Here is a 23,419-nt window from a genome sequence, read left to right as displayed (position 1 = left end):
GACTTTCCGGCAATTTAATTTAATGGTAACTTGATTTAAAGTACAGGTAAAGGTCTGCGTGGTCCCTTGTGATGGATCCCTCCTCCAAGACTGGTATCCATAGGCTGCATGAAGCTCAGTCACAGCCGTGACCCTGGGCCCACATGGCCTGTGTCTTTGCCTCCTCTTTCCACAGCCCCAGCTCTGGGTTTCTCTCTTCCTACTCTTACCATGGGTAAGACTTTTGTTATAAGCATCTTCGAATTCTTTTGGTAAAGAAATAGGCTATTCATAAATTAATACACATTGGGAGAATTTATGCTTTTCTCTTATATCAAAGTTATGAAAGGAAGTAAAATTCTTGCATTCAGCTTCTTCTGGGTTTGGGGAAGAGGGACCAAGGATAAATATGTATGAAAGCTTTCTCTCCTTCCGAATCTGAGATTAGGAGCGTTTCTCATTGTCACACTAGAGAATCATTAGGGGTGATGGGAAGATATGTCTTTTCTATTTTTAACTATTTAGCCAACTAAAGACATAATAGGTCAAACTATTAGCAGCTAAAGTTCTTTACAGAGGGTAGCATCTCGTCAAAGAGAGAGGGGTTGTATAGCGTGGTGACTAATAACAGCCTTTGAGTCAGGCCAGGCTGTATATGAGGCAGCCCTTCTGCTGAGGGCTCTGTAGGCTTGGGCAAGGCACCTCATCTCTGATCCTCAGTTTCCTCATCTCTAAAATAAGGATAATATTGGAAAGAAAAGCCCTCAAAGGTTGTCAAAAATCATAAATAATACAATGCATGTAAAATAATCAGCACAAGAATAAGGGGTAATTAGTGGCAATTGTTAACATTATTCTTGTTAATAAAAATGATAATAATTCAAAAATCAAGCTTTCAGATAAGATTACTGTTTCTCCCTGATTGTAGCATTTCCAATGGAAATATTGCCACGTACACCTACTCCCTCTATACCTAATACATTCAGCAGATGTTCATTGAGCTCCGTCTACAGATCAGACTTTGTATTGGGCTCTTAGGACCCAAAGGTGACTAAGAAAACAGTCCCTGCCTCTGTGGAGCTGTGCTAGACGTATGAAAAGGTGGTAAAGGTGGGTCAGTTTGCCATTTTACTGGAAAGTAGGTGGCCTCAGTGGGGGATTCCCTCTTGATCTGGAGCTTAGGAGATGAAGAGATTCTCATCATTCTCAGGATTATCCAAACAGAACTACATGAACTAAGTACAGTGTTCTCAGGAAATTGCAAGTGGACAGAGGGCCAGTGGCTAATCTGAACTTCCACTCTAGCCAGTGAACAGCAAAATGTTGCTGATGCTCAAACCAGTGTTCCCAGAAAGGAGACCCCAAGTTCAGGTTCAGCCTTGGCTGTTGTCCAAGAATCCCTGGGGAGACGATCCTTCTAGGGTCCCTTTGGTGTGGGATTACCCTAAGTATCAGTTATCCCAGAGACCTCTCATGTGTGGATCGGTCACGGACCTTCTCTGGTCCTAGGAAGTCTGGAAAACTTAGGAATGTGGGAGTTACGAATATAAGAGAGAGAGATCTCTAGAAGCAGATGCTTAACTGGTTAGATTTCACCAAGTGAGCTGGGACTTTTCATACTTTGGAAAGTTTCATTTCTTTGCTGTACATTTAAGTCCCCCCTACTTTGGGGATGGAACAGGGCCTAAGTTGACGTTTGGGTAGATGTTAGCCTGTCTCTGAAAATCTGTTTCTATAAAGAGGATAAAGGCTTCTCTACCCTTTTTCTTTAAGAAGCGTCAGACACAGGACCAGCTTCATGGGCGTGTGACCTATGCAATCGTACGAGGCCTCACGCTTAGAAGGGTCCTGTGCTTGGTTTAATGCTCTACTCTCACCATCTTGTAATTCTTTTTTTTTTTGACAAGGGGACCTTTGTTTTCTTTTTGTGTTGCGTCCTCCGTGTTACGTAGCTTGGCCCGATCAGAAATACTCCCTCTAGGGCTGGTGAGAAGGGAAGTGCGGCCATCCCACTAAGAATAGTCTTTGTAGATGGTGGAGCCTGTTGGTTGTGCAAAGGGGGGTCTTTATACACTCATAAGAGATTTGCAGTGCAGTTCATGGAATGCTCATCTATGAAATAATAACCAGTTTTGAGATGCTTTCTAGTATAAATGCTACAGTGATGCCAGATGAAACATGAATGCAAGAAGAAGGTATCTTTTACTTTTTATAACCGTTGATCTGTGAACCTGGGGATGTTCCCTCATCTTGTTTTTGACTGCAAGGTGGTTGTAGTTTGAATCCTTAAATCAAGAAGCCCCTGAGCAGCTTTATTACGAAGCTTGGGCTACAGCATTCATCACTGTGTTCTTCTGTGTTGGAATATTAACAGGACTGGAGTCCCATAAATTATGTATCTGTTGCTGAATGTTGCTGCCAGCTATGAGTGGCAAAGCAGTTCCTTCTGTAGCTTATTTCGTTTTGCAAGATCCTTGACGTGTATCAAGGTGCCTTAACAAATGAGATGTAGTTCAAATCACAGGGCGGTTATGAATCTGTTCAAATAGGTAGATTTTCCTTCTTGCCCCGGAATGTCACGGTTGTGTCAGTCCATACTCTAAAACGTATGAAGGAACAACCAGGAGAGACAGAAAACAATTGACTTTGTTTTTTAATGAATACATGTCAAAGATTTTATATTAGTCATTCATTAATAAAGGAACTGGTAAGATGTTACAACCAGTTCAAAGGAAAATCCAAAGAGTAGAAACATGCAGAGGCAATGGAGAATGCTGCCATGAATTTGTATTTTCACAGTTGACTTCTTCCATGTGAGGAACAGGATGTGGAAATTAGTTGCATCTTCACTGTATAGACTTCATTTGCAGTAGTATCAGTTTTCTATAACTTACAGAGTTATAAAATAGCATAAAGATACTGAAGGTACAGACCCCCATAGAGTCAGAAAACCCATAAGGGTGTGCTAGACCACACCTGATATTCCATTGAAAAGATACCCAGTAATTTCTTTTTGCCCATTTCAAAGTTTTTTGATCTACCTGCGAGTTCTTCCCCCTCCTCTCCTGTAATCAGAATAATCTCAAAGATTATTCTTGATCACAAAAAAAAAGGCTGGTCTCATAAAGTTTGGCCTAATTATTTACATTGGTGCAATAAGAGTGTTAATTAACCCGTAGGCCGTCTTGGTTTGCTTTGCAAATATGGAGCCGTATAGTATTAAACAACTGTTAAGCCCACACAATTTACAAAAGTTTTTATAAGGAATCTTGGATTGAGCTTTTCAGAACCTCTGTTATCTGCTATCCCAAGGCTAGGAAACTAAGCCCAAGAAAATCTCCACCATTTTTCACCTATAGTACTTAATAACCTTGGTTGAATTCCTCGAGGTTTTCAACATTTGCTAGCTTCCTGGCCTGGTAGCTTTCCTACCACCTGTAAGGCCAGGACCCTGCAAACCAGGTACCAGGCCAGTTTTCCTTTTGGGAGGGGGATGGTTATAGGCATTGGCTCCCTTAATTCTTAAATGGGCTAGTCATATCTGATTCAATGAACACTATCCTCTAATATGATACTCTAGGTAAGGCCTTGTTTGCCCAATGATATACTATGGATAGGGTCTAATTAAACCTGTGAAATAACTATATTGCCATGAAAATCAAGGGGACCCAGTAACAGATTTTGAATTCTGGGGGATCTCTGAGAATTGGATATCATTCTTAAATGTTTGGATTTAGCTTATCAAAGCAGAATTTACTAAATTGTGAGTTAGAGATAGCATAAAAAGTAAGAGAAAAGGCATCCTCATATATCCAAAAAATAGAACATTAAAGCAGCGTCAACGGTATTCCAGACAGGTAACCACAGTAAAATTCCCCTCTTCAGTTCATTCAGTCCTGTGTCATTAATTCTTGTTCTGCTGGTTTTTGGTTCAGCAGTCTGCATTTGTGAAGCCATCTGCATGCAGACTAAAAAGAGTCCAGAAATCCAAGGAAATCCTGACTCAATCCACTAGCACAGTTTACAGATTATCTAAGCAATGTCGGTTCAGTAACCTTTGCCTAAGAGTCTATTCGTTTAAATACCAGTATTTAAAAATACCTGGTATATAGAGTTCTTTCCCAGGAAACTCTGAGATTGACCTTTCTGGCCTGTAGCTTATAGTGGAGGCTTCAGGCAAGAATCAGAATAATACAAAGTTACCTGTAGATATTAGAGACTTAATGGTTAATTTTTACTGTTATAAATAATATCAGAATTGAGAAGAGTAAAATTCTCTATTGAGATACCCTACATAACTATTTCCTAAGAGATTTGATCAGTACTTTGCCTGAAGGTAAAAACAGACAATGAGAGCACTGATAAATCTCCGGGGTCTTCCCATGCAATATACAATTTCAGAAATATATTAATAATATTTTACCCATACTGACTTAACCTAGGGAAAACTAAGCATCTCCTCTGATCTGACAGCTCTTCCTGTAACACAGTAAACAAATGCAATTAGTAACACAGCAATTATGTATAGCACCTCTGTTTTTATAAGGAAAAGGGAACAAATCTTTATGATTTTTCTAGGACCCCTCTAGAAAATCTTAAAGATAGTTTTAGATAATCTAAAGATCGTTTTTAGCATTTAAAAATATGCTAAAAAAATTTTTTTCCCCAAAATACAGGGTTCAGTGTGGGAAAGCAAAACCATTTTCAGAGGATACTTGATATCTTTAGATACTTGATTAAGATAGGAGCACAGGTGCCTAAGAAACAATACTTGGTTATCTATATAATCGAAGTAACAAGAAAACATTTGAAAATAAATGTAGAAAGTAACACAGTCTTAAAGAATTTAGGTCTTTTCACAAATGAGGGCCCTTTTTCTTTTTCTTTTCTTAAATAATCAAGAACTTTTCAAGTCAACATAAAGCTCTGAAAATAATTTTCGTGAGACACAGAATCTCTGCTAGCTAGGCAGATTCCATAGAAGGTAAAGAATATCCTTTTGCATTGTAGTCCAAGGCATTAATCAGTAAATTCAGGAAGCAAGCCATCAAAAGCGAGGGAACTATGCCAAAATTTTAATGTATTTTATAGCTTTTTTTTAAAGACTCGAGTATTATAAACCAAAGCAAATAAAATTCATTTTCCATGTTTTGTCTTTTATTTCTCTCTTTTATATTCTGGAACAAATTTATACTTTACTTTAGAATTGCCTTTTTCATTCATTTATGCTCTCTCGAAAGTATAAGATGGAGTTTTCCAGAGGCTACCTGAGTGACATTATAACAAATGCAGAAAGAGATGAGTATTTGGTTCCTGCCTATTAAGCCAGACATTAGAAAGACTTGCACAAATATTAAACAATGCCATTTTGTCTTCAAAATATTTCGTTTTGGGAAATATAGTTGTTTTTCCCAAAATATATGTTATTTATGTTAAAATGCAATGGATTCATCATTGCTATTTTCAGATGAATCAATAGTTTAAAAATTTCTCAGATTTGATTTGACTTCGCTGCCAAGGGCCCGGGTTCGGTCAGTGGTCGGGGAACTAAGATCCCACGGGCCATGTGGTGCAGCAAAAAAAACCAAAAACAAACCACTACTCTTTTTTTTTTTTCTTCCCCCAAAACAAAAACACAGACACAATTGTATTTCCTTTTCATTACTGCACCTGGCATAGTCTCAACCACCCATTTTAATTATAATAATTAACCAAAGTAACTAACTCATATTTCATAGAGAAGATTGGGAGGAGGGAGGATGTGGATAATTGAGAACTTTCCATCACATGCAGGCATTTTAGCACAGCTAGACTAGCACAGCTCATGAATCACGTGACATCAATTTCTACTGTGACATTCATCACTTTTGCATCCCCTGAAAGTGGCAAAAAGGAACACGTTCATTTGACATGACTCACCTCAGTTACAGCCTCTCTACAGCGCATAAAAATAGGCAAACATATATAATCATATATGCTTATTATGCTTTGTAATCAAAGTTTCAGTTACTTAGAAATTAGATAGGTATCCAATGACTATCAATTAGCTCAACTTACCATTAGTCCATTGTAAGTTACCTAAAGATCTTGGGAATGATCTTTAAGTTGATATGCTATAAAACATAATTGCTGTATATATAAAAAGTTTATCAGAATAATTAATTGAACACAAACTTATTTTTCAAAATCTTAAACATTATATAGGCATAATATTAGCTTATTTGACTAGTTATCCTATATAAATTTAGGAGAAATCAACCCAAGTAAAACAAAATGTACATTTGCATTATATTTAACACTGATTAATCCAGAAAAAGACATACCTGTGTTTTAAAACTCATCATGCTAGTCTTATTTGCCAAAGAGTTACCCTAATTTTGTGAACTTGGATTCTTAAAATATCACTGAGTTAGGGTGTATTTTCTGTGGAATAATTTTTAAGTCTAGTAAATTTAAAGTTTTAGAGGTTCAGTTTCCTTATTTTCTGTGAAGTTTAGGAATATTTAATTTATATAAGCACTTGCTTATCTTTATAAGCAAGTGCTTATAATATAAAAGATGCCATAATCTAATTTACTGGTACCCTCCGGAAACAGGAAGGCATTCCATACACAAGAGGTAAAGGCCCTTCTGAATTGCAGACACAGACGCACAGAGCTTAATGGCTTCAGTCCTACAACTGCAGCCACAAGTCAAAAGTAAACACAAAAGCACACAAAAAATCACCAATCGAGATTTCACGGAGTTATTCTCCTTCCCAGTGGCCACAGAATTCTTAATGAATTTGAGCTCAAAATAGAAAAATATTCAGACAAAAACAACCAAGAAACCAGATTCCTTGTTCTGTCTTTGCCACGGGAACATAGGTCTCTATCATCTTTTGTTGGTGATCAAATTGTGAGACCCTGAAACTGAATTCCCCACCAAGGGGGAATAACTTGTCAGCCATGTATGAACGAGAAAGAAAAACAAAAGACAAAATCAGTAAAGAGGGCATGAAAACTAGAGAGACAGAGAATCAGTGAAACTCAAGTCTGTTGCTGTGTTGGATTCACCCTGGGAGCCGTGCTGGTGCCTCACGTCTCGGGCAGCACAGGTTACCTGGCTCCGTCAGGTACGCCCAGCGGGCATTTCGTTGGATGACCTTACAAATATAACATGAACAGATGGCGCAGATTTTACTTAATTAATCAGTTAAGGAACCAGTAGGATTATAACCAGTTCAACAGCTTTTTTCCTTAAGTGTTGGTAACTGACAAAGACTACCTCTTCTTGGGGCCTTAGCATCTTACACGAGCATTTTTAAAATTTGAGCTATAGTTGATTTACAATGTTGTGTTGGTTTCAGGTGGACAGCAAAGTGATCCAGTTATATATATACCTATTCTTTTTCAGATTCTTTTCCATTATAGGTTATTACCAGATGTTGAATATAGTTTCCTGTGCTATACAGTAAATTCTTGTTGTTTATTTTATATATAGTGGTGTGTATCTGCTAATCCCATACCCCTAATTTACCCCTCCCCCACTTTCCCCTTTGGACATAAATTGTAGCAATATTTTCTTAGATCAGTCTCCCAAAGCAAAAGAAATAAAAGCAAAAATAAACAAGTAGACCTAATTAAACTTATAAGCTTTTGCACAGCAAAGGACAACATAAACAGAATGGAAGGACAACCTATGGAATGGGAGAAAATATTTGCAAATGATGCAGTCAACAAGGGCTTAATTTCCAAAATATACAAACACCTCATACATCTCAATATCAAAAAAACAAACAGCTCAATCAAAAAATGGCAGAAAGGGACTTCCCTGGTGGCACAGTGGTTAAGAATCTGCCTGCCAGTACAGGGGACACAGGTTCAAGCCCTGGTCCGGGGAGATCCCACATGCCACGGAGCAACTAAGCCCGTGCGCCACAACTACTGAGCCCACATGCCACAACTACTGAAGCCTGCATGCCTAGAGCCCGTGCTCCACAACAAGAGAAGCCACTGCAACGAGAAGCCCGCGCACCATAACAAAGAGTAGCCCCCGCTCGCTGCAAGTAGAGAAAGTCCGCACGCAGCAACGAAGACCGAACACAGCCAAAAATAAATAAATTTAAAAAAATATGGCAGAGGACCTAAATAGACACGCCTCCAGAGAAGACATACAGATGGCCGACAGGCACATCAAAAGATGTTCAACCTCGCTAATTATTAAACGAGCATTTTGACTTATTTTAAGTGTTGAAAATCTTGAGTACTTTCCCAATGTTAGCATGTTGACAATTCCATCCGGTTTCCAAGATCTGCTCTTGGGTGGGGCTCAGGGGTGAGTGTGCACGTGACCAACTGCTGGGCGTCCTTCCCTCAGGGCTCTGTCTGCTCTCGGGAACTGTCACTAACTCTTGCTTCTTTCGCAGTGACAGAGTCCAGGCCCTGTCCTATGCACAGCACACGCGGCAGCTCATCTCCTGTGGTGGTGACGGTGGGATTGTCGTCTGGAACATGGACGTGGAGAGGCAGGAGGTAGGTGTCACAGCAGCCTCGGGCCACCCCCTCCGCAGCCACCGGGCTGGGCTCTGCAGCTCTGACCCTGCTGAGAAAAGCCTCCGCCTCCCCTCCTACTCACTTCTTCTTTCGTTTATGAGTAAACCATGAAATAAAACTTGTTGTGTCAGAAAATTTAAAAATTCTAGTATGAAAGGAGCTTCATTTTTCTTTTTTAACCCCTCACAAATTGGCACGTAACACTTAACGTAACAGAGATTTCGTAAGAATTTCAACGGAGACTAAGCTGGTTAGACTTTAAATCTGTTGTACCATTACAACAGCAGTTCAGGGGAGAAAGAGGAAGCAGCTATTTTCAGGTGAGTAGCCGTTTGCTATAAAGTGCCCTACGAAAACAGAAAGCATAGTACTTTATGTTATTGGGGGAAGTTGTGGCTAGTGTGTGAGAAATGGTATTTGATGAAGGATCCTTAGTTTGGTATTAATAGAAATATTAGAAATATTTTTTTTGTGTTTGCGAGTCATATTCTAAGCAGTTCTCCAGTTACAAATATATACGTTGTCATTTTTAGGCCTATATTTAAGTTTTATCATAACATTCTTTTTTCAGTGAATTTTCTTTTTCATCTTTGAGCATCTTAACAACTGATTTGCTTACTGAATATCCCCTTTGACAGGTACTTTGAAGTTAACCATTTTCTCATGTCCCTAGAATTATGCTGGGTAAACTTTCCCTCTGACAGTGTGTATTCTTCTAATTTATTTCCTTGCAGGATGCAAGAATTAGACAAGCAACACTTTAAAAATTAGACAAAAGCGATTTCCCAACTTCTTTCCATACCCTCACCCCAATCTCATTTCAGGGGAGTAGTTGCTATTAGCCATAACGCAATGCCTTTCAAATACCAGTAATTAAATGCTTAAGGAGATTGAAGCTTGATTTGCTCAAACCATAAATCCACGGGAGTTCTATTAGTAACTCATTAAAATGATCCTTACAGTCAGGAAGTAGGGAACTGTGGACTGTTGCTTTAGAAAGTACCACTTGGCCCCACGGGCGTAAAGGCAGGGATGTCGGCACAGTGTGTGCCAGCCGTGCGAGCCAGGCCCCCCATGTGACTCGTTATTCTGCATGGTGGCCTGCTTTGGGTGACGGACAGTCACACCTGGTCTGTCCTGGCTTCCTCCCAGGCCTGACTGACCAGACGCGGGGAGGGGAACCGCTGCGCTCTTCTCCCTCTGTGCACACAGCCTCCCTCCTTGATAGACGGAGGCCCAAAGGAGGACAACGGTGCGGTTTTCCAGAGCCGGAACCAGGTGGTTGGTGGGCAGCCCTTCGAGCCACCTTGCTTCAGTTTTGCCTTTTGACATGAAGATATATGGGCGCTCGGTACTTGTTGACTATCTTAAATCTTCTTGAGCGATTTAAAGCTCTAAATGAGCAGTGGTGGTTCCATCCACTTTTTGCACGTGTCACATTTTATAAACATACATCCCCTGAGGTGTATCTGTGGAGCTGCTTCCTAGGCGTGGCAAGTGCCATGCGGCACTCGGCTCAGGAGGCCTTAGGTGTAATGAAACTGTCCCTGCCCTGAAGGGCAGGTAGCCTTTCTGGAAGAAAAGACATGGGGGAGAAAACTTCAGAAAACTATTCAATGGTATAAATCATTCAATCGCAGTTGGTGTGAGTTAGAGCATCCGGGCGGAGGATTGTCGTCATCGGCTGATGTCCTCAGCGAAGGGTTTGTGGCAGGACAGACTGCTGGGAGTTTGACGGGCCTGAGTGCACTCTGATGAGAACAAGAAACACCAAGAGCAAAGAGCCGGCAAAGTGGTCGTGCGCAGAGCGCAGAGAGGAGGGGATGGCGGCCGAGGGGGTGGGCCGGCGGGGGGAGACCTCAGGTGGCCGAACACAGATCAGGTAGACATCCCATAGGTTGAACGTGTGTTTGTACAGTTAATGAAATGCAATTTCTCACAATTTTATTATTTTTTTAAGTATATATAATACAGGTTCTTTGTAGAAAAGTTACTGAGTGCTCGTTAACAAGGAGAATGTCAATTATTCATGATACCACCACCCAGAAATACCGCCCTTCACATGTTGGCAAACATCCCTCCTTACATTTTTCTCTGCAGATACATGTCAGATTTTTTTTTGGACAAAAAAATGGAATCGTACTACACACGCTGATTTTTTTTCAGAGCTCTACTGTCAGTTCCCTCCTCATAGACACCCACTTATGTATTTCATATGTGTCCTAAACCGGCATGCTTCCTTGTAAAAGGTGTAGCGGGGGTGTGTGTGTGTGCAAGTTTTTTGTAAATCTTCCTGATTTTCCTGCATCATAAGTGTACTGAAAAATCACAACATAGATAAGTCTTTTAGGGATAAAATGTCTTCAGCTAAAAAACTTTGGATTATTTTATTAAATCTGTCTTTAAACGAATTAGGGCATGAAAATTACCAAGTAAGTGAAAGGCTTACTTCTTTTCTTCAGTTTTAATAAAATAAATAGACTAAGAATTAGACCTCTTAAAATGTCCCCTTTTTACTCTTTTTTTTTTCTGACAAAATATGTCACTTTAGGTTCATTTCTGCTTAAAGGTAGGGGAATAGGCTAAGTCCCTGTGTCTGTTCTATGACGGCTCTTCCTCAGAAAAGGATTACATCAACAAAGTCCCTCCTGAGCCTTTACTGTGCTGCTGTCCGTTGTGAAGCCTGTAGAGGGGAGGCCGTTGTTTACCATATTTCTCAAACTTGTTTGATCTCAGGCCTCTTTTACAGTAAATGTCCTGTCAGTCAAATTGGCGTGCCCTGGAATTCACCTTTGGGAAGCCCTGGGGTTGGGTGTATTTTCCCCAATTCCTTGGGCTAGGTGATATATGGAAAGAGACCAGTCTCTCTGCCAGAGGATGAATTTACAGAGTAGAGCATGGAACTCTAGAAGCAAATGTAGCGTCACCCTATGCAGAATCTATAAAGATTTGATAAAGAATAGCTTTAAGCTTAACACATCCTTTAAAGCTGTTTGACATAGTTTAGAGTACTCGCGATGGGGTTGGGGAATAGTGAACAAAGCCAGGATATCACATGACCCATGAGGCAAGGAGCAGAGCCTTACACCCTGCCGGGCCCTGCCAAGACAGAGGACCATCAGGTTCCCTGAGAACCCGCCGCTGTGGTCAGGTTCTGTCCCTCCAACGCGGGTAGCTGCGTGCATGTGTAATAGGCAGGTGTGTGTAATTGTACACAATCAGAGCAAATATAATTGCATATGATCGGGAAGTACGAGATAACGTCCTAAGTCCTCAACATAGCTGTCTGTGGTGTGGCCCCTATATCCCCTCCAGCCTCAGCCCTTCATACCCTGCCCACCCCCCCCTTTTCCCTCCCCTGCTCCCCCCTTACACACACCCATGTGCATCCTGCCCCTCTCTCAGCCCGCTGTGCCTGGCCTCCTGCCATGCGTCCCCAGGTCTCAGCTTGTTATCATTTGTCAGAGACAAAGTCCTGAACCCCAGCCTAGGTCATCCCACTCTCACAGCACTCTGTGCTTCTCCTTCTCAGGCCTTTGATCCTTATACTGATTCAGATAATAACTATTATTAATAAGGTTTTCATGTTTAGTCTTCCCCGATAAATTACAAGCTCCTTGATGGCAGAGATTCTTTTTCTTCACCACTACATCCCCAGGGCCTGACGCATCATAGGCATTTTAGGAAATATTTTCAAAATGATTGAGAAATCACACTTCTGTTTCTTAGAAACACATCTTGATTATGTAAGTTTCAGCAATGACCTTGGTTCCACTGTCTTGGCTGCTTCTCACTGTGACCTGTTGTGTGCTTTATTTGACAAGACCCCTGAATGGTTGGACAGTGATTCCTGCCAGAAGTGCGATCAGCCTTTCTTCTGGAACTTCAAGCAAATGTGGGACAGCAAGAAGATTGGCCTGAGACAGGTGGGTGATACGGATGCTTCCTCAAAATGTAATCGTGTAGAAATAACTGTACCTTGTGATCTTGGAGGAAGTAGCGCCCCTGGGCGAGAGCTGCAGAGGGAGTAAATTATTGCCCTGGAGTCACTTTGTGACCGCACGCTAGTTTATTCCCTTTCTCTCCTGTAGCTCATTCCTGCTGCATTCGGTTTCCGTAGTGACTTGCTCCCAGTAGTTAAGGGATATGATTTTAGAATTCTAGTGGCATCTAGTGAAATGTACCTTAAAATTAGAGGGGCCGTGCTTAGCTCATATTGATACCAAACCATGAAATTATATGTGATGTTTATTTCTTCTTAATTTCACTTTCCTTCCTTCCATCTTAGTTTTAGTTATTTAGATCTACTTATAAGACAGCATTTTCAATCTGATTCCACGGTTGGGTTTGGTCTGCCCTAAGGAAATCAAATGCCAGTTGCCTAGCTTGAGCACGGCCAAAGTGTAGACAGTGGATTGAGTCAGGTTTTGTCCCAGTTCTTCTTCACCCAGCAGCGAAACCTCTGGAGGTGGCACTTCTGGACACCCAGCTTTAAGATAACCCAACCGCTGGGTGGGTCCTCTAGTTCATACGGTGATAATTGGAAAGGACCGAGACTGGGGAAGGGGGGTCCGGGGGGCCGTGGCACGATCACGTGTGCTTCCCAAACAGTCCTCATCCTGAATAAACAGTCCAAAAAGAGGAGCACCTGGCGTGTTCCTTCAGTTTCCTGGGGCACTCTGGTTTAGCATCCTCACCTGGATGCTGTGGGTCACACCTGAGCCCACCCAGCCAGGCCGAGGTGCGCAGGCGCAGGGAGCATGTTTTCTCTCCCTCCAGCACCACTGCCGGAAGTGCGGGAAGGCCGTCTGCGGCAAGTGCAGCTCCAAGCGCTCCTCCATCCCTCTGATGGGCTTCGAGTTTGAAGTGAGGGTGTGTGACAGCTGCCACGAGGCCATCACAGATGAGGAGTAAGTCCCAGCAGTCCGCAGAATTGTCGAGGTTAAGGAGGGAGCGGGACCTAAGAGCTTCGCCCAGCGCCGCAGCCATGACTAACCGTGCCCTAGTCCTGCTGGTTTCCAATACAGACCGTGGCAGGTGGGCCGAGACCTCCTTTCCACCAAGAGATCATGTTCTCTTGTGGGCAGGAGGAGAGAGTGCACGCTGAGAAATCACCTCTGTGCTCTCGTCGATCCCAGGGGTGTGTGCCTTGAAATGTTCTTGGAGCAAACTCTCTGTCTGCTCATTTTCTTGAGAATTGCCCAGCAGTGCAGGAGCCCTGGGTTCACTTTCTAGCCCAAGCCGGTATCTTTATAGGACCAAATCAGCCCACAGGCTCCAGAGCTTTTGTTTTCCAGGAAGAGCTAAGCCACTTCTAAGAGGCCAGTGCCGCCAGTTGCCCAGCTGCTGAGTCTTGCTGGTCGGTCTCGCCCAATAACCCAGGACCTGAGGTTACTGTGCCGCTGTGCTTTGTTGGGGGGTGGCAGGGAGGGTGGGACAGATCCATGTTGTCTTTTTATTTTTTTTAATCTATGTTCCTTTTTTGTTTGTTTGCTTGTTTTTGGCCACACTGCACGACATGCGGGATCTTAGTTCCTCCACCAGGGATTGAACCCGTGCCCCCTGTCATGGAAGCTCGGAGTCCTAACCACTGGACCGCCAGGGAATTCCTCCCATGTCGTCTTTTTCATGTCAGCTGTTGTAAAACAGATGTAAACAGAATGCTCTTCACCAAGTTTCCCTTTTAGTGAATTACAACAGGATCTCATAGGGAACTTATTGCCCAATTCTCCCACCTCCACCCACCCCCGCACCTGTATAGAGTAAAATCATTTTACGTACTAGATGGGTGTCTTAAAAGCTGCATGTAAATAGAAACGTATTTAAAATGCGTCAGAGGAGGTCAGCATTTAAAGGAAATTCTTGGCAAATTAATAAAACAAAGCATTCTCTTACAGATAACCCTAATGTTAATGTATGTGTTTTTTTCACTCTTATTTAGTCATAGCAAATATTAAGATGCCCTTGCATAAGTAAGCATTTATGTTCATTGGTTATGTTTTGCTCATCATATGTGGTGAAATTAATGAGTTCTCATTAAATTAGAGAGCTGCAAGAGACGGGATATTCTAGTTTAATTCTTCGTTAAAGACACAGACCCAGAGAGTCTGAGTGACTACAAATTAAACCTAATTCTTTAATTCTAAATATTTTTAAGTGATCAATTTTAGGATACTGAAGATCTGTTCTCCAGATTGAGCAATTAACAGCCATCTTCAGGGAGCCCATTGCTGAGGAGTGGCAACTTGAAACATGATTAGAAAACTGCAGTCTCCTCCTCCATGTCCGTCCCCTTTCCCACATCACTGTTTTTTCTGCTTTCTTCTCCGTGGGAGCATTTGCATTGCCTCTAGAGTACCTAGGCAGTTGACCAGCCTTCTTACTAAAAAAATAAAAAGCAAATAACAAGTGTTTGTTTATATATTGTTTTACTTGTCAAAGCATTAGAACGCCACAGAAAAACCAGGTTTGCAGTTATACCAGGGAAAAGAGGAGAAAGAATGAAGAGCCCTTAGATGAGAATGACAGTCTTGGGCATTTTAACAAGTGTGTTTTTTTTTTTTTTTAATGCAATAGACAAAGGTAGACTATTTTACCAGCAAGTCCTTCTGAGATCAAACTTAGCAAAAGCACTGTGGGTCATTTTAAAGATTTGTTTACAGCACAGGTAGAGAGCCTCACAGACTCAATCAGAGCAGCAAAATCTCCAAAAGGACGTTTAGATACTTCATCATCTCTTGACCATTTTGGAGAGTATAAGAATCCTTTTACCCTTTTTTTTTTTTTTTTTAAATCATAACATGTCACCAGGGAATAAAAGTAGCTCTGAGGAGCATTCCTTTTTTCTTCTTTTTTTTAATTAATTATTTATTTATTTTTGGCTGCATTGAGTCTTCATTGCTGCATGTGGGCTTTCTCTAGTTGCGGTGAGCAGGCTTCTTATTGCTGTGGCTTCTCTTGTTGTGGAGCACAGGCTCTAGGTGCACAGGCTTCAGTAGTTGCGGTGCACGGGCTCAGTAGTTGTGGCTCGCGGGCTTTGTTGCTCTGCAGCATGTGGGATCTTCCCGGACCAGGGCTCGAACCCGTGTCCCCTGCATTGGCAGGTGGATTCTTAACCACTGCGCCACCAGGGAAGTCCCTGAGGAGCATTTCTAATAGTGAAGTCACTTTAGCCATTTGGCTAAAAATTAGAGCTCAATGTCGCTCTAGATCTTCTTCCTTTATATACTACTGCCTTTTACTCTTGGAAACTTTCTTTGCTCCCTCCAGACGTGCACCCACAGCGACCTTCCATGACAGTAAACATAACATCGTGCATGTGCATTTTGATGCCACCAGAGGATGGTTACTGACTTCGGGAACTGACAAGGTTATTAAGGTAGGATGCTGTCTTATCTTAGAAGCTTTCCATCTTTGGCCCTGTGTAAATACACAGGAGCCCCAAGACCACATGAGGTCTGCTCCAAAGCTTACCCTTGGCAATGAGCATTTTTGAGAACCTGCTACATGCCGTGAACAGTCACTGGCTGTACACACCAAAATAAGACATGGCTCTCGCCTGAAAGGAACAGCTAGTCTACTGGGGACATACTCTTAAAAAGACAGTTAATAATAGGTCACATGTTCAGCAGCCAAAAGAGTAATATGGACAAGAATTACTGGACGAGTTCAGGAGACGGAGATAGTGCTGCTGGAGATGGCTTCAGGAGGGGGTTTGAGCTGAGCATTGAATAAGCCAACAAGTAATAAACAAGATGTTTTCCCAGTGAGATCTGTTAATCCGGGAGCAGTCCTCCAGGGCCTGAGGACTGCGCTAGGCCACATGGATTTGGTGACACAGCAGAGGCCCAGGACTGAAGGGGCCACACCTGTGTCATTCTCTGAGTCACCCAGAGGTGCAGGTTTGCCTCGTTCACTGAGCCCTCCTTCCTGGGCCCGTTCTGGTCCCTTCTTGGAGGCAGCAGCAGGATGGGGCGGTTAAAATAACCCCCTCTGGAAGCCACCAGACCTCTGTGACTTCGAGCACATTCAAAGTAAATTCTGGGAGCCTTGGTTCCTTTATTTTTGAAAATGAGACATCTCGTAGAACTGTTTGGAAGATGAGATGAGATAAGATATAGAAAGGACACAGCACATCTTGGTACCCATTTGTTGCCTCATATGTTACTTCCCTTCCCCCTTGAATGAATCTAATCTGCCTGTATTCTCCATCAGCCAGATTAAAATTACCAGCTGCCATTGTCTTGTTTTTGAGGGTTATGTTGAACTTTTTGATGGACAAATACTATTTTATAGATTTATAAATGATGTTCGCATAGTACTTAGTTCCTTGTTAAGTAAAAAAATACACTTGAATTCAGTTATAAGGACTGCAGATGCTCAACACAGTTGAATGGTAGTTCATCAGAGGTCTTCTTCTTTTTACAGTTGTGGGATATGACCCCGGTTGTGTCTTGATGCCCCTTCCAGGCACCAGAAAGATAGTATTTACTCAAGAAACGGTTGTTCTAACCTAAATCATGACTGGAGCAGTAAAGCAGATGGGTGAGCGGTGGGAGAGAAGCTGGAGAGCTGAGCTGAGCTTGCACGTGACCCGCACACACGGCGGTGAGCGGTCGGTGAGCTCTTGCGAGGGAACTCTTGCAACTTGTTCATACGATATAAAAGAGGATATTTTTTTAACAAGTGGTTTATACAGTCTGGCTGTGCTACCTTGTTTTGAGTATACTGCCAACTCAGTGTGGCGTGTATTAAGTTTTATATTTTTCACCACTTCGTTTTAGTTGTTGCTTTGTGTGTCGGAGAAATGAGGCGTGTATTAACTGTTCAGGGTATTTTCGGTAGTTATAAAGTAGTTTCCGTGTTTCCTTCACTTGGACACATATCTCGTGGTCGGCATCTTTTTCTTCTGTATGTATCCACCCTCAGCTTCATCTGCTGTTCCCCAGAGTGTACGTACTCACAGTTTATTTGCAGTGTTTCTGCTTTCGTAGAAATTCCCTTCCATTGAGAGACCTGGAAAACCATTCGTGTGGATTTCCCAGCTGACTCTTGAATCGCCTGAAGAGTGATCCGTTTGTGATATCTGGTCATACATGTTCTCATGGAGTGGAAATGACCTTGTGTTTCTGCCTCAGTTTTTCTCTGTCTTTCCCACATTAAAAAAAAAATGTTGTGAGAAAGCCACTCCCAGCCACGAAGTAGATTATCATAACTCAGACCTTCAACTCTCAGTGCCTGGATCATTTCTAATTCAGGTGGAGCTTTCTGAGCCTTTTAGGTTTTAGTTTTATTGACACAGCTCTCCGTCGCTCTTCATATTAAAAACAAAACAACAAAACCCTGTGTCCTTCAAGAATAGTGTCTTTAAAATGTGTTGTTCTGTGTGATGTCTGAACTTGAACATGTTCATTGCTGTGAGGTTGTATCCTGCTTTATTCCTCACCGTCTGTATTTTCTTCTCCTTTCAAAACGAGATATTTAAAGATTTTTATCTTCATGTATTTTATCAGAACACTTTGCACACTTTCATACTAAAACTGTGTGATCTGAGACATAAAAGGTACTGAATCCTACAGTTCATGCTGTGTTCCAGTTGGGAATGTAAAAAAAAAAAAAAAAGAGGGGCAGGGGGAGGCTTTAGGAAATGAATCTAAACTCTAATTTTAAGGGAATCCTTGTCAAACTTGATAAATTGAGATCTTCTTGTGTGTAGTGACTCAACTTGGGATATTGAAGTTCTTTTTTAAAATCTTATTTTCACTTGTAAAAATAGAATTGAAATTAGCAGCAGGCATGAGCTATGTGCTCGCCCCCTTCTAAGCACTTTACACAAGTACCACCTCATTCAGCCCTCACCTGTCAGGAGCGTTGGGGGATCCCCAGGTCCTTGGGGTTCATCAGGTTAAACAAAGCCTCGCAGTTAAACAGGCCAATTACTTGCCCTTCCCTATCTGCGCCCTACCTCCACAGGATCTTGTTCTCTTTTGATCTGACAATTTGGGGGTGGTAGTAGTTGAAGTCCTCCCTATTTTTTTCCCCTCTTTTCCTGAAAGTAATTTTTTCCCCCTCGTGATCATTAATTTTCTTTCTAACTGGGAGAAGGCCTCCCAGCCATACTTGGATTATCCCTCCCCCAACACTGACCAAGTGTGCTTCCGGGGCACGGGCTTCCTCGAGATGATTCTGCTGCTGCAGTTTTGGGAAGCAGGACAGTGGGTGTGCCCCACACGCCATGGTACGTGACAGCCATGACCTGGGACATCAGGGCAGATGGGCCCATGTGACCATACTCTAAGGTTGTGTACACACACACACACAGAGCAATTACCACTTATCACTTAACTGCCACTTCCACACAATCCTTGCTTGCCATCAGTCAAAGCCATTATAACTAACCTGAGTCTCTTCTGCATGACTGCTCTGTGAGAGAGCTTTAAAAAGGGAATTTAAAATACTCAAATATCTATTTTGTAGTTTACTACTAGAACCTGGAGCCACTTAACTAAGTTGTACGTAATAAAGGACTATGTGTTGGAAATGAGTTGTAGGAAAGAATCGCTGTGTTTTCCCTTCCTGAACTTTGGAGCCCGGCCTGTGTATAGAGAGGCAGGCCCAGCGTTAGGGAGACGGTGGATCCGGCGCGCGGCAGACCTGGCGTGGATCTGAGTTGGGTCTCGATGAGCTCAGACCCCACTGGGAAAGCTGATTGTCTCCTTTGGACCACATGTGATACTGTGGTCCCTCTGGTCTGTGACCCTGCACTTCAGTCCAGCCATCTCCCTCCCAGCCTGTCTGTACCCCAGCCCACAGGGCCACTCAGAGGTTGAAACCACTGGACACCTCGTTGGTGACGAGAGTTGCGATCAGTAACCACAGATATGTCAAGGTATCCATTGCCCTGCCTTTTCCTTTCTCCTCATCTGTGTAGGTGCTTGAACTTGGTGAGAAGCGCTTAGCACGCCAACTGTGTGTGTTTATAATACTGTGAATTCTTGAGTATTACATTATCTCCACCATTTTTGTAACTCGTAGCTATGTGTTGGTGTCGGGGTGCCTTCCAAGCATTTTTATGGAATAGAGGCTTCATTCATTAGGAGTGGAAGCTGGTGCCAGCACTTGGCTTTTCTCCTGTCTGGGTTAACTCTCATAGTTCTTGTTTTACCCCACTGGAATTGCACTTTATATATATTTTTTGCTCTGTTACTTCAACATACAGAAGCTCTGGCAAGTAATGCCTAACAGGATTATGCTAGGAAAGTGGCAAACCCGCACATACCATGCACGTGGCTGTCCTTTATTTGGTAGGAGAGAACCAATCACATGCTCTCAGTCTCTCCAAAGAAATGATGTTACTGGAACCTTTAACTGCCTGGGTTGTCTCCACAGTAGCACAGTTGGTTTTAGATTAAGTACTTGGAGTCATGTGTCTTTTTATCTGAGGTCAATCAACCATGATGTCTTTCTTATTGGATTGTTTGAATTATTCAAAGAATCATAAAATCACAAAACTGGAAGGGATCTTCAGACATCTAGAATGTTCCAAGCACAAAACACTATAGTCACACCAGGCAGTTAGAGATCGCTGAGGTATCAACAAGGGAAGCCTGAAAGAAGAATTTTCGAGGAACAGTTGTTTTAGAACATTAACTGGTAATGGCGTGAGGGGGAGCAATGACTTCCAGCCTCGAGGCAGGGAGCTCTCGGGAACCGGCTCTGTTCCTCTCATCGTAGGCACAGCCTTTGGCCCCAGCCCCGTGGTTCCAAGCGGATGGGTATGTGCAGCGAGGTAGTTCCTGCAGGTCTCCATCAGCATAAACTCCTTCCTACACTCTTCCCCACAGACCACCCCAGCTGCAGAGTTTAAGTGGAAATCCAGGGGCACTGAAAGCGCACCTCACCCTCCGTGTGTGGGCTGGCCCTGAGCCAGTCTCTTCATTGACCTTCTTATGGAACATTGCCTTTCTTTTCCTGTTTTAAGATTCATTTTTTCAAAGGCAAAATTTATTTTTTTCTTAACATTAATCAGTTTTTAACGCCTGAATTTTGCCTTTTAAGCAAGGGACTAGATTTAAACTGTGTTATCAAAGTTACTGGACATAAATATCCATTAAATGACATTCCTTTCGTTTGGCCTTTTCATAGTAGTTTAATTGTATGTAAGTGACCTTGTCCACTAAGATTTATATTTTAAAGTGAAGGAAAGCATTTTGCCAAAAACATTCTTTTTTTCCTCTCCTTTAAAACAAAGTTATGTTTTTCTGGATGTGCAAGTGCCTATCTAGCGACATGATTGGGAAACACAGAGATTAAGTCCATCTTGAGCACTGAGGGATCTAGATGACCCTTGAGACTCCAATTCTCATCCAGTCCAACCCTTTGTTGGGTGTCCACCACACTCCAGGCTTTGAACCAGGCCCGGGGTCACGAGGTCCATTCTGTGGCCTAGATGGATCATTTCAGTGCCAGGTGGTAAATCCAGTGACAGAGGGCTGTGGGGTCCTGTCCCAGGAGCTGCGCAGGTGCTCCTACCCGCATGGGTGGAGCCAGGGGACCTTGCAGAGGAAAGGGCTTCTGAGCTGAGAGTTAAAGGATGAGTTGTTGTGAGCCCAGGCTGTGGGAGCAGAGTAAACAAAGGCCCAGGACCTGCATCAGCCTGGTGCTCGGGGCCCACAGGCGGTTTGGAGCTGCCAGAGAACATCAAGTGCACAGCTGCAGTCCTGGAGCCTGAGCTCTTGTCACCGTGAGACGCAGATGCTCGTGGCCACAGAGAGAGGCAGCACGCGGTTCGCTATGCGCCTCTACCCAGAGTCAAGTTTCCCTGCAGCTGAGGCTGGTATCAAAGTTTCTTTTTCTTTGGAAGTACCTGGAGTTATTATCCTAAAATGACCCCTGGTAACTAATTTTTGAACTTTGTTGGGGGTACAGCCCCTCACTGGAGGCTGTGAGGTGGGGCTGGAGACCACTGCTTGCACAGACTTGGCCTGGACGAGCTTACAGCATACTGATTCCGCTATTACCTGGGGGCCCAGGCTCAGGAGCTCCCCTTTGAAAAAGGACAGGCCTTGACCTGTGGAGGAGGTTGTTCTGGACAGCGGTGGCACTGCACCCACGCGGCCTTCCCGTGAGCAAGCAGGCCACTGCTGCCCTCATTTCCCTCCGGCCTTGAATCGTTCTTGCAAGTAATGGTCATTTCAGTACAATGTGGTAAATGTGATAAATCCTCATCGCAGTGGCACTCGCCGAGCGGAAGGGAATGTTTTTCTCAACTCGGCGACAGTAAAAGGGCTCAGGCAGCCACCGCCCTGGAGACCCGGCTCTACCGAGTGGGGGCATCCCGGCGTCCCACCACGGGCCTCGGTACTTCCTAGTACTGATACTTGTATTCCATCCACTTGCCTTTATCCTTCAGTGCCCAAGTATCCTATGTCCGTAACTTAATTCAGGAACTTCCATGTTTTTAGTTTGTAATTTTGCCTTTAGACATTATCCTTTCCACCAAGAAGCCTGTTTAGGCCAAACACAAGAAAGCAGGGTGTAAAATTAGATCTGTCCAGCACTGGAATGGGATTCCTCTTTTGTGTTTCTTTTGCCAGGGAATTTTTGAACAGACAGTACGTAGCCCCTTGTCTATTTATAGTGGAATAGATGTGGAAAGGAGATTAAAAGCCTTGAGTAGAAGTTGAATTCGATGATTGTTCTTAAGATCCCTTCCAATCTGTGAACCTATGATTCCATGACTGTTGTTTATTACTGGACTGACCTAACCATTACCAGTGACCCGCCTGCATGTGGCTGACTTCACTCAGGTAAATGGGAGCATATCCCATTGCCTTTGTCTTGTGTCACATCAAGTAAACTGCTTCCTGTATTTTCCCATCTAGAGCCCAGGAGGTTTGAAAAAGATGGTGAAGGTGCAAGTCAATCATGGTACCATCTCATTAAAAACAAATACCTCAAAATGTTCACCTTCGTGAGTGTACAAAAGTGTATCTGACTTTCTTGGGAGAGAAAGGGAATTGCAGGTTGGCTTAAAGTTTAGATTTAGAATGCGACTTTGATATTTAGGATCCTTTCTCCTTTTTATCCCCCTTGGTTCTCTGGGAAGCATGAGAGGGTAAACTGTAACACAAAAAGGAGAAATGGTTTGAAAAAAGTATTTCACTTATACACACTTTTTCTTTCATTGAAATGGATGGCTGCCTTATGTTAGTAGCATATGAAGTATGGACCAAAATACTTGTGTCGCTGGTAACCACTGTGTACTTACATACTTGTGTTTTACGCCATCTGCTTTTTTTTCAAATGTACTGTCATTTTGCAGAAGAAAATCTTTATATGAAAAGTCCAAAAACTGTTACTAACTGAACAACCGGGAAGGTGCTAGCCCCACATTCGTGCCTGCCTGCCACTGTCTCCACAACCGGGGACACGGACGCTCCCACCCTGCACGCCCACCAGTCTACAGCCACGTCGGAACCTGGCTGCGGCGGGCGTGTTGCTTTATGGATGTCTTTTTCTTTCTTTTGGAAATGAGATTCTCCAAGGGGTCAGGCTGAAAATGTAATAAGCCCAAAGCTGGAAGAGATTTCTCAAATGTGGTTCTAGCCAAACCCTGCTGGCATTGCCACGCCCTCTGCCACTAGATTCCCCCAACCAGACCAAGCAGTCTTGACATTGACTTCCTGAATGTGATTAGGTGGGAATGAGCAAGGATTTCCCACGATGTTAAATGTCTGTATCCAGTTCTCCATTCAAATGCTGCTGAATGTCGTGAACGTTTCTGAACTCTGCTCACTTTCCCACTGTGCTTCCCGCTAACCGAAATGAATGTGTAGCCATGACCAATGTCAAAGACTCAATGCAAGCTACCGCCACGGTTTAAAATAAATCTCTGTGGAAACCTT

General features: G+C 42.9%; 1 protein-coding gene across 5 annotated transcripts in view; it reads left to right on the top strand.

The window, feature by feature from the left end:
* Positions 1-23,419, top strand: part of WDFY2 (WD repeat and FYVE domain containing 2) — a 173,115-nt gene extending 149,696 nt beyond the window's left edge. For 2 of the 5 annotated variants that reach the window (XM_082365592.1, XM_082365594.1), the window contains 5 exons: positions 8,387-8,492; positions 12,338-12,439; positions 13,293-13,423; positions 15,783-15,891; positions 16,941-23,419. In XM_082365592.1, coding sequence (XP_082221718.1) covers positions 8,387-8,492; positions 12,338-12,439; positions 13,293-13,423; positions 15,783-15,891; positions 16,941-16,970 — 478 coding nt within the window. In that variant the 3' untranslated portion in view covers positions 16,971-23,419. Of the gene's footprint in view, positions 1-8,386; positions 8,493-12,337; positions 12,440-13,292; positions 13,424-13,810; positions 14,924-15,782; positions 15,892-16,940 lie in introns of those variants that run through there. The other 3 variants (XR_014236943.1, XR_014236944.1, XM_082365593.1) reach the window with 3 other exon arrangements.

The sequence above is a fragment of the Balaenoptera borealis genome (genome assembly GCF_965194805.1).
Source record: "Balaenoptera borealis genome assembly, chromosome: 18".
NCBI classification, from domain to species: Eukaryota; Metazoa; Chordata; class Mammalia; order Artiodactyla; family Balaenopteridae; genus Balaenoptera; species Balaenoptera borealis.
The sequence above is the reverse complement of the archived record's forward strand: the minus strand, read 5'-3'. Positions and strand labels throughout refer to the sequence as shown.